The sequence below is a fragment of the Rhamphochromis sp. 'chilingali' genome (genome assembly GCF_963969265.1).
Source record: "Rhamphochromis sp. 'chilingali' genome assembly, chromosome: 2".
NCBI lineage: Eukaryota > Metazoa > Chordata > Actinopteri > Cichliformes > Cichlidae > Rhamphochromis > Rhamphochromis sp. 'chilingali'.
This window is the reverse complement of record NC_137930.1, coordinates 36,213,391-36,230,585: the sequence shown is the minus strand read 5'-3', so window position 1 is coordinate 36,230,585 and position 17,195 is coordinate 36,213,391. Positions and strand designations below refer to the sequence as shown.

General features: G+C 40.3%; 1 protein-coding gene across 1 annotated transcript; it reads left to right on the top strand.

Annotated features, from left to right (window-relative positions):
* Positions 1 to 614: 614 nt before the first annotated feature.
* LOC308392442 (regulator of G-protein signaling 7-binding protein B-like) lies at positions 615 to 15,273 on the top strand. The gene is made up of 6 exons (XM_080875491.1): positions 615 to 1,006; positions 1,258 to 1,430; positions 2,178 to 2,308; positions 7,985 to 8,123; positions 8,244 to 8,314; positions 10,523 to 15,273. The coding sequence occupies exons 1-6, from the start codon at positions 875 to 877 to the stop codon at positions 10,612 to 10,614; spliced, it is 738 nt and encodes a 245-aa protein (XP_080731617.1). The 5' UTR covers positions 615 to 874; the 3' UTR covers positions 10,615 to 15,273.
* The last annotated feature ends 1,922 nt before the right edge of the window (positions 15,274 to 17,195 follow it).

The following is a 17,195-nucleotide window of genomic DNA, read 5'->3' as shown; positions in this document are numbered from 1 at the left end:
AAAGCACAGGAAGCTGTAATCTAGCCATCAAGTGTCTGTATTTTGAAGCCTAGTTTCTTTACATACATGACATAACAGTAAAAAAGATGGATGAAGTTACATGATTCATTCATTCAAGTCATACTTTGAAGCCTTGAGATGAGCATTTATGCTGACAAGGTCTTGGTTTCTTAAAAAAAAGAAGTTACCCCATGTCTGATATTGGGGTTGTTTCCAGGACTCCTTTTTTAATAAGGTGGCACACTGGGGACTAAAGAAACGTAGCTTTGTTTTCACCTGTTTTTTTTGTAGTGAATATCTTCATTTAAACCAGGGATGTCAAACTTAATGTCATAGGCCACATGCAACCCACTTCGACCAGTGAAAGGGAGGTGGGCTGCTGCCACCACACAGTCCACTTCGCACACGCCCCTGACTGATATGCAGTAGGTAATGAGTTTAAAAAACGTGCATCTCGTGGATGCAAGAAAATCATATCGTTTGTCCTGTATGCACAGAAACTGTTAATTTTCAGTCGGAGGGTGACGACTTGTTTTGCCGTTGGCTCTCTCTGTATCCTCCGCAAACGTGAGCGTGGGGCGGAAGACGGAGGAGCCTTCCTGTCGGCCTTCAGGAGGGGCTGAAGGTGACTCTCCGCTCGGCTGGGATGTGGAGGGAGCTGCTGGGATATCTTTTCTGATCCTGTTCTGGGGAACAGTCACGCACCGCTGCGGGAGGGGGCTTTAGGCATTAAGCAGGGGGGGGGGGAAAGAAAAGCCCACACCCAGCAGCGTCTGCGTGTCGTCTTCTTCTCCACAGAGGACACAGCAGCCACCAGAAAAGAGAGGGCATCGCTCGCTGCGTCTGGCTCGGCTCCGGTGGTGGGTGTGCATGCATGTGTTCTGCACCGTATGGGCGGAAAAAACGCCCAAGATCCACAGGGAGCATCTTTCCGCTCGGTAAAGCGGCGCAGACGGAGACGGATCGCCGGGAGAGTACTGAGGGGGCTGTGGACGACAGCAGGATGGTGGGTACTGAAATAAGGATCGTAGTCATGTCTGTTAATGATTAACTTGAGCTCAGCTCTGCACCAAAGGACAGATTCATGCGTGTAAATCCGACTTTTTTACGCGCAGGTGCAGCAGCATTGGCGCATAATGGATAAAAAGCGTCGCGATGAGCCGCATTAAGAGTGTGTTTGTTGTATTTGTTGCATTTGAAATCACACACAGTAATATCGTGTCCTTCCTGATCGCGTGATGGTTTGTTTTCCTTAAGACTGTGCAGGAATTCAACACCCTCGTAGCGCTGTACCGGGAGCAGGTCATCTCCGTCGGCGAGATCTCCGCCGACTGTCCTTCTCTGCGGGCTCAGATGCACCACACACGGTCCAAAGGATGCTCCATGGCCCGGGCTGCGCACCAGGACCTCGCCGTCATCTCTGTTTCGGGGTTAGACACGAGTTTGAATGATAATATTTTTTTAAGAAGAAACTGTGGCTCCCTCATTTATTGAATTTATTTTGTCTTTTTTTTAAACGTTTATGAGCTAACGTTTATTCAGGTAGAACAGGTGAGCATCACAGAGTGTATTTTAAGTTAAATCAGTAAAGCAACAATTTTGAAAAAGGAGTCAGTGATAGATTTTATCCACAGTTAGTCACACATATACACATATTTTATTTTATTAAGTGAAGGTTAAATATGCTAGATACTAGGTGTTCCCAATCAGGGATACATACAAGCGGGATACTAATCAATCAGTTATCTAAACAACTACAACTGATGAATTAGCTTTGAGCAGAAAAGGTAACAGTTAATGCAAAATAAGACTTAGAATATAGACAAAATAAATTAATTTGTGACTGTAATAGAAAAGTAATGATCAAAATAAAAGGTAGGAATAAAAGGTTGAAAAAGCACGATTAGAAAAATATTACATGCATTAAACAGTTTAATATAAACTTAACAGAAAAACGTGGCTAAATTATGAATGAAAAGTTATAGATTATTGTTGATTTGAGACCACAAAAAATGAAAAAACAAAAAACAAAAAAATGGTTTAAATACAGTAAAAATATAAGTAGAACTTATTTAGCTAAAAGTTTGTCTAGCAGTTTAATTGTTACGTATTGGTGTGGAATAACAGATGAAACTATTGACTGCGAGTGTCTGATTCTCCTCTCCTTAATGCTGCAGTCCAGAGGACGGGGAGATCCATCCCGAGATCTGTCGGCTCTTCATCCAGCTGCAGTGCTGCCTGGAGATGTTCATAACGGAGATGCTCAAGTCGATGTGCCTGCTGGGGGTGCTGCAGCTACACAGAAAAAGTACAGTTACAGTAGTGAACACACGGTGTGATGATGCTGAATTGCTGAGTAAAGATAAAAAATAAAAACCGCCTGTGGCCAGGTGTTTGAGTGTAGTATTTAAAAGCCAAGTGTAGTATTTAAAAGCTTTAAAAATCAAGTGTTACTCCCAACTGATTTCATTTTGCTTTCAGATAACAAGAATATTATTATTGTTGTTTTAACCACCTTCCAAGTGCAATATGCTGCTACCATGGATATTATGTTTTGGTTTGTTTGGGCTGTGTTTGTATAGTCGGAGTAATTGGATATATATGCCCAATAACGCACAGTACAGATGTTTGATGCAGTTTGATGAGATGCAGACTTTACAACCTGAAATCCCCAAAAGACCTGAGTGGATGTTTGTGGTTCAACTTATAAATATTTCTGACGTATATGGAGAAAAAAGTTCCGTGTTTTCCAGGCAGTTGTGCAGCATGTCTTGCATTTTGTGCTAATGGCTCAGTCACACTTGGAGTAAAAGTAGAACACTCCTTGTGACTAGTATATCACCAGGTGGTTGCTTGGTGATTGCAGTGATTATTCTTCACTTTCATCAACCAGTTGCAAGTCGTTGCAGTAACCAATTGCTTGTTCAAAGGTGACAAATTCATCTTCTGGGGGAACACATTTGTGTACAGGTCGCCTCATGGTAGCTGCTGTCTCCAACCAATCTCACTCCGATTTGTGAATGATCATCGTGTAACAGCACTTTGACCAGACCCTTTGTCACTGTGCAGTTAAGTTGCCATCCTGCAGCAACTACATCACTACTTGTACACTACAGTGAATTTCTGCACCAGATACAGTGGCTTGCAAAAGTATTCGGCCCCCTTGAACTCTCCCACATTTTGTCACATTACAGCCACAAACATGAATCAATTTTACTGGAATTCCACGTGAAAGACCAACACAAAGTGGTGTACACGTGAGAAGTGGAACGAAAATCATACATGATTCCAAACATGGTGACTCTGGACGAGCTGCAGAGATCTACAGCTCAGGTGGGGGAATCTGTCCATAGGACAACTATTAGTCGTGCACTGCACAAAGTTGGCCTTTATGGAAGAGTGGCAAGAAGAAAGCCATTGTTAACAGAAAACCATAAGAAGTCCTGTTTGCAGTTTACAACAAGCCATGTGGGGGACACAGCAAACATGTGAAAGAAGGTGCTCTGGTCAGATGAGACCAAAATGGAACTTTTTGGCCAAAATGCAAAACGCTATGTGTGGCAGAAAACTAACACTGCACATCACTCTGAACACACCATCCCCACTGTCAAATATGGTGGTGGCAGCATCATGCTCTGGGGGTGCTTCTCTTCAGCATTGACAGGGAAGCTGGTCAGAGTTGATGGGAAGATGGATGCAGCCAATTACAGGGCAATCTTGGAAGAAAACCTCTTGGAGTCTGGAAAAGACTTGAGACTGGGGCAGAGGTTCACCTTCCAGCAGGACAACGACCCTAAACATAAAGCCAGGGCAACAATGGAACGGTTTAAAACAAAACATATCCATGTGTTCGAATGGCCCAGTCAAAGTCCAGAACTAAATCCAATCGAGAATCTGTGGCAAGATCTGAAAACTGCTGTTCACAAACGCTGTCCATCTAATCTGACTGAGCTGGAGCTGTTTTGCAAAGAAGAATGGGCAAAGATTTCAGTCTCTAGATGTGCAAAGCTGGTAGAGACAAACCCTAAAAGACTGGCAGCTATAATTGCAGCAAAAGGTGGTTCTACAAAGTATTGAATCAGGGGGCTGAATAATTGCGCACACCCCACTTTTCAGTTATTTATTTGTAAAACATGTTTGGAATCATGTATGATTTTCGTTCCACTTCTCACGTGTACACCACTTTGTATTGGTCTTTCATGTGGAATTCCAATAAAATTGATTCATGTTTGTGGCTGTAATGTGACAAAATGTGGAAAAATTCAAGGGGGCCGAATACTTTTGCAAGCCACTGTATGCTTTGAAGACAGCAGTCACTGCGAATGGTTGCAGACATGGTCCTCATCTTTGAAGCAAAGGCACAAGCTCAAGTTCATTGCACACTGTTAAGCTAATTTGTTTGCGCTGCAGTCTCCAACTGCTGTTTTCTATAGGGTGACTGTATCATAAGAGAAAATCAGTTTAGTTTGTTATTATTTAATGCTGAACTTAGTTGAAGAGTATATGTAGTGTTTTGATCTTACATTGCCTCCAATTTTAATCTTTCTCCAGATCAAAAATATGTCCACAAACAAATAAGTTTAGATATTACTAAGGAAACAAATTAAATTATAAACAAGCTGCAAATGCAGATTGTTTGTTTTTTTACATTGCAGCCTTTACTAATGTTACGAAATCAGTTTCACCCCGGTTCTTTTTATTCCTCGGGCATCCAGAGACTGCACCGGACTCAGTAGTCATTTTCACAAAAACCTTTTATTCATCTTTATTCATCTTCATTTAAGCATGCATCTTCTAGAACAGCGGTCCCCAACCCCCGGGCCTCGGACCGGTACCGGTCCGTGAGTCATTTGGTACCGGGCCGCGAGAGTTGAGGCTCAGGTGTGAAATGTATGGTTTTCAGGGGTTTTATCGGTTTTCAGCGTTATTTTGTTGTCGTTTTTATCGTTTACTCGGTTTTCCTGGGTCTTTTCACGTGTGTTATGAATAAATTTTCTTTTTTTCGGTACCGGTACTAGTTTTATTTTGTTGTATTTATCCACGACACCTTAAAGGCCGGTCCATGAAAATATTGTCGGGCATAAACTGGTCCGTGGCGCAAAAAAGGTTGGGGACCGCTGTTCTAGAAGCAAGGCCGGTGTCCCTCTGAAAATCTTCCACTCCTTTGTTTGTTACAGTCAGCTTTATAGAAGCGACCCCATCATAAAACCCCCATGGTGTGCTGCAAACAAAAAGTTTGTGTGTGTATGCACCAGTACCTGAGTGAGTGTGCATGTAAGTGTGGGTGCGTCGTAACAGTCAAAGCACTGTGTGTGTGTGTCTCTGTATACGTGACTTCCTGGGGGTCATAAAAGTAATCTCCTCACCCAAGCTACACCAAATTCCTCTAGACAACATACAAAACACAGTTAACATATTACAAACACTGAGACTCCCACTCTGCATCCACTGGGCCATTGGCCTCTTATTGTCTTACATTTACAGATAAGCATGTGGAGAGTCTCCTGCAAACCTGCTTCTAAGTTATAACAATTATGAGTTTTTATTAAAGGTACAAGCATCAGCATCAGCAATCCCCAACTGCAGCTTCCTGTCTCCTTTTATGACAGCAGACCCCCAGTGTCAATAAATTCCTTTCCCTCTAAACAATTACACACACTCGCAAGCCTACAGCTAAGCCAAACTGAAACACAGACAAATCCTTCCCTATTCCTCTGATCTAAGCAAATAAAACATTATATTGTAATAATTATTTTCTTGTACTCACAAATCCCTCTTTTGATCTGCCCCATGGCAGATCAACAATACACTATAGTCACTTCTCCCCTGTAATATTCAACATTTTCCCAAGAACACACTGTAATAGCATAATCAACATATACTGTAGCCTGCAAACACAGTTCCCTTCACTCATAAATCCAGTAATCCTGTAGTAAAAAAACATCAACCAGTTGTGTCCTGTTATAAATCACATGATCAAATCACATGAAGAACTGTAATGCTGTAGAAAAGAGAATGCAAATGTTAGTGCTGCGCAGGTATATACACACTTTCTCACAGTGACCTCTGTGAGCAACACAAGCCCATGAATAACACAGCGCTGGTAAATCCACAAACACAGAAAGTGCCATTTAAAAGGTCAAATCGGTATGGCCCAAAGCTCATGCAACCTAGGATGTTGCTGTCATCTTTCTGCTCCTGTAAAAAGAAACACACATAGATTCATCCACCCTTTTGTCCTGTCTAGGTGGAGGTTAACCTTGAGTAGTGGTCAAGTCAGTCAAGTCTTGTGAGCTTTTGTCAGCTTTTACCAGTCAGTCAGTTTTGGGTTTTTTGTTGTTGTTTTTTTCACTCACTCATTCATTCATCCATTCTTTCTTTCTTTGCTGATAGTGGAATCAATTGTCGCATTTCGTTTCCACCCTCAGCAAAATGACGTCATTTCAAAAGAAAAAGAAGAATTTAGACTGGATTACCTCGTTGAATCCTTTTTGGGCAGGGACTCATTTTCTAATTGTCCCAAATAAGTGACTTTCTTCCGAGCCCATTGTAATTTTGGAGAAACTCACTTGCAACGGTTTTCTCGACGTGTCGTATAGAGCTTTTAATTCCCATCGTGCAGATCTGCTTAAAGAAAAGAAATTCCCAAACAAAACTCTCAAACAAAACTCCCAGTGCACTGTTCAAAAACCAAAAAAAATAAATAAAATAAAAATAACCAATCAAAATGAAAAATAAAAATACAGAAGCCCGGTCTTAGGACTTGTCTCAGAATATTCTTCCTCTATTAGGTGAAAACACACCAAATCTAAAACTTGGTGAAAAAGAAAAATACCTCAGCCAATTAAATCCCCAAAACTTTCATCAACCAACCAATGATCAGATTGAAATAATCAGTTTCTTCCTTTGTCCCCAGGTGTGTGCCATGGTAAAACCTTCCCCATACATCAGAAACAAAAAACAAAACAACATTATGTTGTAATAATTATGTTCTTGTACTCACACTAACTATCACATTATGTTCTGTTTTTCCCACTGTATAGAAGGAAAATATAAACTTCTGACACTTTTAGGATTTACAGCTTCAGAATTTGGGTTTCTCCATTATTGAACTAATTAAAATATTATTAAGTAAATTATTAAAATACAAAACTTTTATGCAGTTCATTTACATTTAGTCAGGAATTCAGATTGACCTACTGTACTGGACCCTCATCTAGGAATAATTTCTTGTGATCTGCAATTCATTTCTAGTTCACTTGGTAATGAGTTCAAACTGCATTTGTCCAAAAGTGCTGTTTTCGGCTTAAAACACATTTAAATACATATAAATATTAAAGCATTTGCTGAATACTTGTTTTGTTTGCTTATAGTTATTAAAACTAATTATGCTGAACATCAGTAGTTGATAGCTAAGGGCACAATGCAATAAAATATATCATGTGCTATTTTTATATGCACAGTTTTCCCCAGCTCACTGGGGCTTTAGGGGTGACTGCACAGGTTTTGTCCAAGTGCAGTAAATGTTCCTGTTACTTCTAAAAACTGTTTGGCTTAATGAAAAACGAATTAAAACTCTAAAAGTTCATTTACTGCAAAACTGGTGATTTTATTTTGGATCTGCCTGAAACCTCACTGTTGGCCACCTGAAATTCTTATATGCAGGAAAACTCCTGATATATTTAAATGTTATATGTAAATTGCTGTATAAACGTCACAACTTTCCCATTTGAGATTGCAGTGGAGCTGTCATTTTGTATTGAAACAGTAGGGGGAAGCAGAGTGCTGTATTCACGTTCATTACATTTTAAAAACATAATTAAAAAAATGTTAAAAGGAAGAAATAATTTTTGTCAAATGTTAAAACTAAAGTATTTAATTTTCTTGAAATCATGAATTGCATTCCAGATGTAAGTGTTTTATAGTGTGTGAGATTTCTTTGTCAATCATGCTTGAGTGCTGCTGTATTTGTGCGGTTCTGAAGGAACAGACTCGGAGCCAAGGGTGGATTTCAGGCTGGACGAGAGCTCAGATGTTCCCATCCTGGAGGACCGATCCTCTTCTCCCATCGACTTTCCTCAGGAGCAGTGGCTGGTGGGAAATGATATTGAAAACATAGAGAGGTACACACACTGCACTTGCTTTTAAATTTATATTCTGAAAATGTTTTACCAGTATAAACTCTGTTTTTGTCCAGGATTATCTAAACTACTCATAAAACACTGCTGGTTCTTTGTGTGCAGAGATATGCGAGAGATGCGAAATCTACTCAGCAAACTCAGGGAGACGATGCCCTTGCCACTGAAAAATCAAGGTATGTAATATTTGTTATAGGTAAAATATATGTAAGAGAGTTGATAAAGAAGAATGGAAATCAGAAAAGTCCTTAAAACGTTTCTCCAGAAGGCATTTGGTTTGTTTATGTGGGCAGCTGAAAATTTCAGAAGGTGGAGATTTTGGAACAGGGTCGCTTCTTATTTTGGTCGGCACCCTCTCAGTCCATGGTGATATAAAACTGGCTTCACTGTGGACAGTGACTCTGGTGTTCTAGCAAATTCCAGTTCATGATAGGTTTGAGCCTTGTTGGTTCCTGGGTTTTTTAAAAGTCATCAATGGTTAGATTTTCTAAAGCCTCCAATTAGAGTCCAGAGTAGGTGAAGAAGCCTAGTTCCCCCTCAGACCATTGGAATTACAATATAAAAAAAGTTTATTATGAATTGTGTTATTACTGGGGTCCAACATGTTGTCTACCAAAGCTTAAAAGTGAGACATCTTTGATTTTTGTGTTTGTTTGTTTGTTTGGGAAGAAAACAATCTTTGTGTTTTTACATAGCGGAAGCTAACAAATGTACATATTCAGGCTATGCACAGGCAAAGTCAGTTTTCAGCTATCTCTAGTGTGCTTGTGTCAAACTGCCATGGTTGAATGTGTCACAATGTGAGGCTGGTGAGTCTCTGTATACCTGTGTGGTGTAGGTTAAACAATTCATCTACAGCCTTATGGCGCATAAACATAACTGGCTCCTACGATATTTGCATTCCTCTTACTGTAGAAGCTAAAGGATTTAGAATTTATTCAACTATGTGTGTGTAGGCTTAAAATAAGCTTTATACCAGGAAAGAATGAGCTGTTTAGCACACTTCCTGAATTTTGCCTTTTAGATTTCATCAGCCTCTTTGTTTTTCCCCCCTGATATGTGTATATGTTGATGCTGACAGTGTTTTTCTAGGAGAGTTTTACTGAAGTTTAACCTCCAGCAGATGATGGTTTTGTAATGGCTTTGGTGGTGTTTTCAGCAAGGGTGGGTCAAATGTTCCATTGACAAACACTTTAAAGCTGCCATAATGGTTATTCAAGATGGATGTTGGTTCCTAGTTGTTTAGAAATGGTTCCAGATACCTGGGAACTTGAATGTGACATCACTCCCACCTAGCACCTACAACTGGTAGTTCCTCTGGTAACTTGCAGAATGAGAGCAAACAGGAGTTGTTTTTGGTCTTACCAAGGCAAAAGCCATTCAGGTATCACTAGCAATACAGCATAATACTTGTGGTTTTGCACTACTGCAGTAAAATCATGGATAAAGCCTGGTCAGTGCTCTCTGAATGGCTTATTTAGGGAGCCACAAATACACAACAGTGGCAGTACAGATCAAAGGTTTTCTTTTCTTGCAGGGCAACTCAGGGTTGCCGGTGTTGCTTCGACTTTCCAAGTGGGAAATGCGAGTTGGTGTTCTAGATTCAAATTCCAACTGGCAACTTGGAAATTCTGATTTCTGACTTATTCAGAAACGTAGAACAAGAGACTTTGCCAATTTGTTTAAGTCTACACTTCTCTTTCTTAGATATTCATTGAATTCGTTGGACATTCCCAATCAATACTCTCTTGACTGAGTATTGGTCAATCAAGTGAGTGCTGTCCTTTTTTATGCTGGCAAAGAGAATCTACCAGTTGTAGTTGGTCATGATCACTGACTGACTGATTGCGGTGTCCTACGACAACAGCTTCCGGACACCTATAATGCCGTGCTGAGATGCATTCCCAGGTGATTTAACCACCATTCAAACACTGACCCATGTGACCTTACCAACATGATGGGAGGGTTGGGCACCAACTCACAAATCTCCTGACAATATGCAAACATGCCCTGCCATGTCTGTGTATGTTGGAGCGACCTCCAAGGTGGCAGTCGGACTAGAGTTTGAAGTTGGAATTTTTGAGTTCCCAGTTTACTTTTTCAACTGGAATGCCACCTGTCAATTCAGATAGCCCCACCAACCCCAACATAGCAATTCAAGCTGGTGCAGTGCATGTAAACAGTAGTAAAACTGTAAAAATTGTAGTCTGTCACTGTCTTGTATTTATGATTTACCACGTGGAGAGCATTGACCAGGCAAAACCAAATCCCGTTTTTTCTCTTTTGTGATGTAACTCCCAAGTTCTGATATTTAGGAGGTGACCTCTGACGGTGGACTTTCTCTGGCTGTGATGGAAACAAGATAACATGTTTGTTTATTGCAGATGACAGCAGCTTGTTGAATCTGACTCCTCACCCACTGATAAGGCAGAGGAAGAGACGCTTCCCTGGACTCTGCTGCATGGTGTCCGGCTAAGAGTGTGACAGAAAAGGACTTTCATTTTAATTTGTTTTATTCAATAATGTATATTTATTTAGAGGCACTTTAATATTATTTAATCCCATCTTTCATTTTTTTAACCAATATCTGAAATTGTAATCTTGCAGTATCTGTTACCAGGTTCTATTTTTCCTCGTCATCTTGATATTTACTGTTTCAGACTTCTCAGCTCATGTGTTCAGGCAGCTTTGGTGCTTGAAGTTTCAGGATTGATTTTTCAAATGTATCTTATTAAGACATTTATCTTCTAAGCTCTATATACCTGAGAGCGCGTAGGCTAACTGTTGGTAATATTGCTTTGCCATTCTCAGATTCAGGTTCCATCTTGTTGGGCTTTAAATACAGAGATATTTTTCTGGTGCTATTTATGACATACAGAACCACTGGGTGATGTATTAGAGCACCAGCAGGTCAGCCCAAAACAAAGGGCCCACCGTCAGCCACACCCTGCTCCGTTTAGATTTTTTTCTAACAACCTGAAAGTGTGCACTTAAAAATAAACAGAAAGGAAATCCAGCAACAGCCACTATCAGATACTAACAAGGTAAAACACAAAGATGAAATAATGCTAGCTTCAGTTCACCAGTCTCTTCTCTGCTCACTCTGTTCCTGTTTCACCAACACCGCACAGAGCAGATGCACATGGTGAAACAGAGAGCAGAGGAGAAACCAGAAACAACATGTCCTAAATTAAGTAAATGTCATGAATAATTTTTTTTTTATTTGGTTCATTAGAGCACTTAATACTGCACTTTGGCCAGTATTCACCTTGTGCTGCCATCAGAGTGTTGGCAAATTAATAACTTTGACCAATAGCAGTTGGTAAAGATTGTTGCATAGAATCAATTTACACTTGCTAAATAGCGTGTACGTTATTTTTCAGGTCTTAAATTATAGCATGATGTCATGCTTAAAGACTTTAAAACAGTTTCATGCTGTAAAATTATTTTTATAATTAGTGTTGTAGAATTAAAGAAGTATTTTCCTGGGGGAAAAGGACACAATTGAAAATTTAGCTATCTACTATAAGCCCAAAATTTGGAAACTGTTTTAACCCCCTTTTTATTTTTGCAATAATGTGGAAACCATTAAATGTAACACAGGATATGAACCCTTATCACCCAGATGAAAGTCCCTTAATTGACCTAGCTGGCTAAAAGTGCACTACTTCTCCTAAAAAAGACCCATGATTAGCCAAAGTCATCAATGGTTAGATTTTCTAAAGCCTTCAATTAGAGTCCAGAGTAGGTGAAGAAGCCTAGTTCCCCCTCAGACCATTGGAATTACAATATAAAGAAAGTTTATTATGAATTGTGTTATTACTGGGGTCCAACATGTTGTCTACCAAAGCTTAAAAGTGAGACATCTTTGATTTTTGTGTTTGTTTTAGGGGTGCAACGATACACAAAATTCATGGTTCGGTTCGATACTTTGGTGTCACGGTTCGATATTTTTTCGATACAAAAAAACTCTCACATGTTTAAGCTGCGGGAGATTTCACTTGTCATGTTTGCATAGTAAGCTAACAATTAATAAGACGATGTCAGAGGAATTGGTGCACAAATTATCATCACTCACAGATCAGTGCTGTCGCTCTCTATACACAGTTCGCGCGATTGCAAAGTGAAAGCAAAAAAACAAGCGCAAATTCAAACACGATTTCAATATGTCACATATTGACAGTGGCTCACCCAATGACATAATTACCCAGCTACATTTCTGAAAGAATGCAAAAGCATTGACATATATTTTTCCTTCCTACAATAGCCCGACAGGCAGGGGAGAGATAGCCCCGGGACATCGGGCTAGCGATATTGCGAGCCCTGTATCTGATTGAGGAATCACTCATCTTTGGAAAAGAGAGTTTATTACAGAGAAATGTCTCTTTCCAAAATAAAAGCTATACTATCCGTTTCTTCTGGGCTATATTCTCAGCAGCATATTATACATATCAGGTCTCCATAAGGAGAATCCTGTGCTAACAGCTGTCTAAATGACTCGGCTAAAGTTTGTAGCATGCATGCTTGTTTTTGTCTTTGCACTAGGATGATGTCGGTGTAAATGTGCAGTCATATTCGTTGTGTTCCCACTAGTGCTTTCAGGTTAATCTCGTTGAAATAACCTTAACGCCACAACACGGCAAATCTCCGTTAACGAGCTACCCTATACAGAGGGGCTAGACGGCCAACACGTTAACGAGCTAACTGCGCTAACACACTAGCTCCCACCCATGTAATTGAGCATTGCATGGCACATCCAACATACTGTTTTACTTTAGTCCATGACTCGCTTACCTTCAGGGTCATACGTCACATGAAAACCAAAATAATTCCAAACGCCAGATCTGAATGAGGGTGGGGAGGTCCACTTCTGTCTCGCTAGCTTGCCCTGCGCTCTTCCTTCTGACCATCCTGTCTGTGTTGAGTGCTCAGTGAATCTGCGTTCGACTACTCCGCCTAGGCTGCACTCTCGAGCCTAGGCGGAGTAGTCAAATGCAGATTCACTGAGCGCTCAACACAGACAGCATCGTCAGAAGGAAAGTTGATAAAATAAATTACAAATTTTGTATTGTTCTTTTTTTTTCTCCCCTTTGGTTTTCTTTCTTTCTCTCCCCCTCTTTCTTTCATTCTTTCCCCCTGTCCTATCCCACAGTCATGTCTGTCCCGTTTGCAACTGAAAATAAAATAAATTCATAATTATAATAAAGGTCAATCAAATGGACCAATATGATGATCCACTTAAAATAAATCCTCTTGGCATCTTTCTTGGCCTCAAGACAACAATTCTGATGGCTATAGATCCAAACGGGACACAAAAAAAAAAAAAAAAATTGAAAAAAAAAAATTTGAAAAAAATTGTATTGTTCGATACATATGCGTACCGAACCGAAAGCACTGTATCGAACGGTTCAATATCGATACGAATATCGTTGCACCCCTAGTTTGTTTGTTTGTTTTGGGGAATTTTCTTCCCAATCTTTGTGTTTTTACATAGCGGAAGCTAACAAATGTACATATTCAGGCTATGCACAGGCAAAGTCAGTTTTCAGCTATCTCTAGTGTGCTTGTGTCAAACTGCCATGGTTGAATGTGTCACAATGTGAGGCTGGTGAGTCTCTGTATACCTGTGTGGTGTAGGTTAAACAATTCATCTACAGCCTTATGGCGCATAAACATAACTGGCTCCTACGATATTTGCATTCCTCTTACTGTAGAAGCTAAAGGATTTAGAATTTATTCAACTATGTGTGTGTAGGCTTAAAATAAGCTTTATACCAGGAAAGAATGAGCTGTTTAGCACACTTCCTGAATTTTGCCTTTTAGATTTCATCAGCCTCTTTGTTTTTCCCCCCCGATATGTGTATATGTTGACGCTGACAGTGTTTTTCTAGGGGAGTTTTACTGAAGTTTAACCTCCAGCAGATGATGGTTTTGTAATGGCTTTGGTGGTGTTTTCAGCAAGGGTGGGTCAAATGTTCCATTGACAAACACTTTAAAGCTGCCATAACGGTTACTCAAGACCCCTGGAAGATGAATACTAACCATTTTCCTGACTTTACCACTGTTTTCAGTTTTACAGTTCCATTAATATCAAGAAAAGTCCAAATCAAACATATTAAAATGTACAAACTATTTAAATAGGAAGGATGCAACAAGAAATGTAATGTCTGGAAGTGTGTCCAGGGGATAAAGCCAGTTGATGTCCATGAACGTTTCTGTAGTCCCATTCTCTGGCAAAGTCACTATTACCCTATAGTAACACTGTCACATTAGAATAAAGTGTTACTCTAGTTTTAAGAAAATCCATCCATCTATTTTCCAACACTTATCTGTGTTTGGGGCACGTGAGCAGCGGTCTAAGAAGAGATGCTCAGACTTCCGTCCCCCCAGCTACTTCCTTCAGCTTTTCTGAGGGGACACAGATTCATTCCCAAGCTGGAAGAGACATCTCTCCAGCATGTTGTCAGTATTGCCCTGGGCATAGGGTAGGGACATAAATCAGCTAGGAAATAAACAGCTTTGCTTTCAAAGTAAAGAAATGCATCATAAAATAAAAAATTAAAAGTAAATCATTTTGTCATTTTGCCCTTCATCCTAGTAAAACAACAAGAGTACTGAATCCAGTTTTGTGTAAGAATGATGTCTTTTAATATCTTGAAAAAATATCAAACTTCCTTTCATAATATTATAGTTATAGTTATTTTCCTAGCTGTTGCACTAAACTAAGCTAAGCTGTCAAGGATGTATTTCATTGAGTAATCTGGGATGTTATGCACACTGAAGCCTCTAGGGGACACTAGCATTATCAGTCTAAAAGAATAGTTTTGACGGGAAGAAAATATTAAAAAAGCCGCACACACAAACACGCAGACAAAATCCATATGAAGCATTCTACCAGAGCCATTTTCCTCGCTGAATGTAACGGTCACCTGTGTTGTAAATTAGTGTTTGTGCTATTTATTACTTTAATGTAACATTGGTGGTGTTTCAATTGAGGAATGCGACGTTTTATTTTTGTCAGGCATGTGTTTGACTTGTGTGTAGTTACCGTGTCCTGCAATGTAGAGAAACACAGCTAAACTTATGTACAGCCAATAGGACATTTTATAATATTAATAAAGTTTTATATACAAGATGTTTTTTGTTTAATTTCTAACCTAAAATGTTTTAATACTTTGGGCAGCAGACCAATTTGCTTTCTTTCTATGAATGAAACGATGAGGTGGTAAGTATGACTCCGTGTTCTTAGATTACCTACAAAGCTGAAATCCAGATGTGCTTAGCTTAGTTTGACATAAAGAAACTTGCTAATGCAAGAAAATCCATGTGTCTAGATGATTAAACATAATTGGAGCTCAAATGCTCGTCAGTGAGCCAATTATCAATTTTTTATCAATTTACTACACCAGTAAAAATCTCCTTCTGAACCACCTCCAACAGTGCGAGAGAACAGGGTAAATGGTCTTCAGCCAGGAGCCACCTCTCCCTGCTGGTTCACTCCCTACCGTTCATTTCCTGGACTAAGATCATTGTCCCACAACTTATCATTCCTCTGGAGCCAGAGCCAAAAGCTCCCCTGCTCTGCCTCCTACATAATACCTTGGATAGCTCTTCTCCTACTCTTGCCACCCATGACTCCAAGAGATTTCAGGAAATTCTATGTGGATCTTCCAATGAAACGTCTCTATCCATCTTCCAATGGGAAGATCAATGCTCTCCACTCTGCTTGTTAGCTTGCTGCCAGGAGCTCTTTTCTCTCAAAAGCTGCCTCTTACAGAAACTCAGCTGTACTACGGACCAGAGCATGATGTCTGGATGCAGTGATGTTATGTTGATCTCTCTGGGGAACTTCAACTGCCTGCCAAGGGCTGCTGTAATTTACCAATTACCTCCTAATGACAGAAGGGACCTCAAATGAATGGGACAGCTTGGCACTTTACTTCCCTGTCGGACAAACTTGATCAGCTGCTGGGATGTGATTGGCTGGCCATCTTTTCATCTGGTCTGACATTTGGTCTAACAAAGAGAAGGAGAGAGAACCTACCCAATATAGGTGTCTTTAGACTGTGGGAGAAAATCAAAGTACCCAGAAGAAACCCACATTGGCAAAAGGAGCACATGCAAACTCCATGAATTAAACTTCTCCAATTATACAGCTGAAAACAACGTACAGCGGGGCAAAAAAGTATTTAGTCAGCCACCGATTGTGCAAGTTCCCCCACTTAAAATGATGACAGAGGTCAGTAATTTGCACCAGAGGTACACTTCAACTGTGAGAGACAGAATGTGAAAAAAAAAAAATCCATGAATCCACATGGTAGGATTTGTAAAGAATTTATTCGTAAATCAGGGTGGAAAATAAGTATTTGGTCAATAACAAAAATACAACTCAATACTTTGTAACATAACCTTTGTTGGCAATAACAGAGGTCAAACGTTTACTATAGGTCTTTACCAGGTTTGCACACACAGTAGCTGGTATTTTGGCCCATTCCTCCATGCAGATCTTCTCGAGAGCAGTGATGTTTTGGGGCTGTCGCCGAGCATCACGGACTTTCAACTCCCGCCACAGATTTTCTATGGGGTTGAGGTCTGGAGACTGGCTAGGCCACTCCAGGACTTTCAAATGCTTCTTACGGAGCCACTCCTTTGTTGCCCGGGCGGTGTGTTTTGGATCATTGTCATGTTGGAAGACCCAGCCTCGTTTCATCTTCAAAGTTCTCACCGATGGAAGGAGGTTTTGGCTCAAAATCTCACGATACATGGCCCCATTCATTCTGTCCTTAACACGGATCAGTCGTCCTGTCCCCTTGGCAGAAAAACAGCCCCATAGCATGATGTTTCCACCCCCATGCTTCACAGTAGGTATAGTGTTCTTGGGATGCAACTCAGTATTCTTCTTCCTCCAAACACGACGAGTTGAGTTTATACCAAAAAGTTCTACTTTGGTTTCATCTGACCACATGACATTCTCCCAATCCTCTGCTGTATCATCCATGTGCTCTCTGGCAAACTTCAGACGGGCCTGGACATGCACTGGCTTCAGCAGCGGAACAC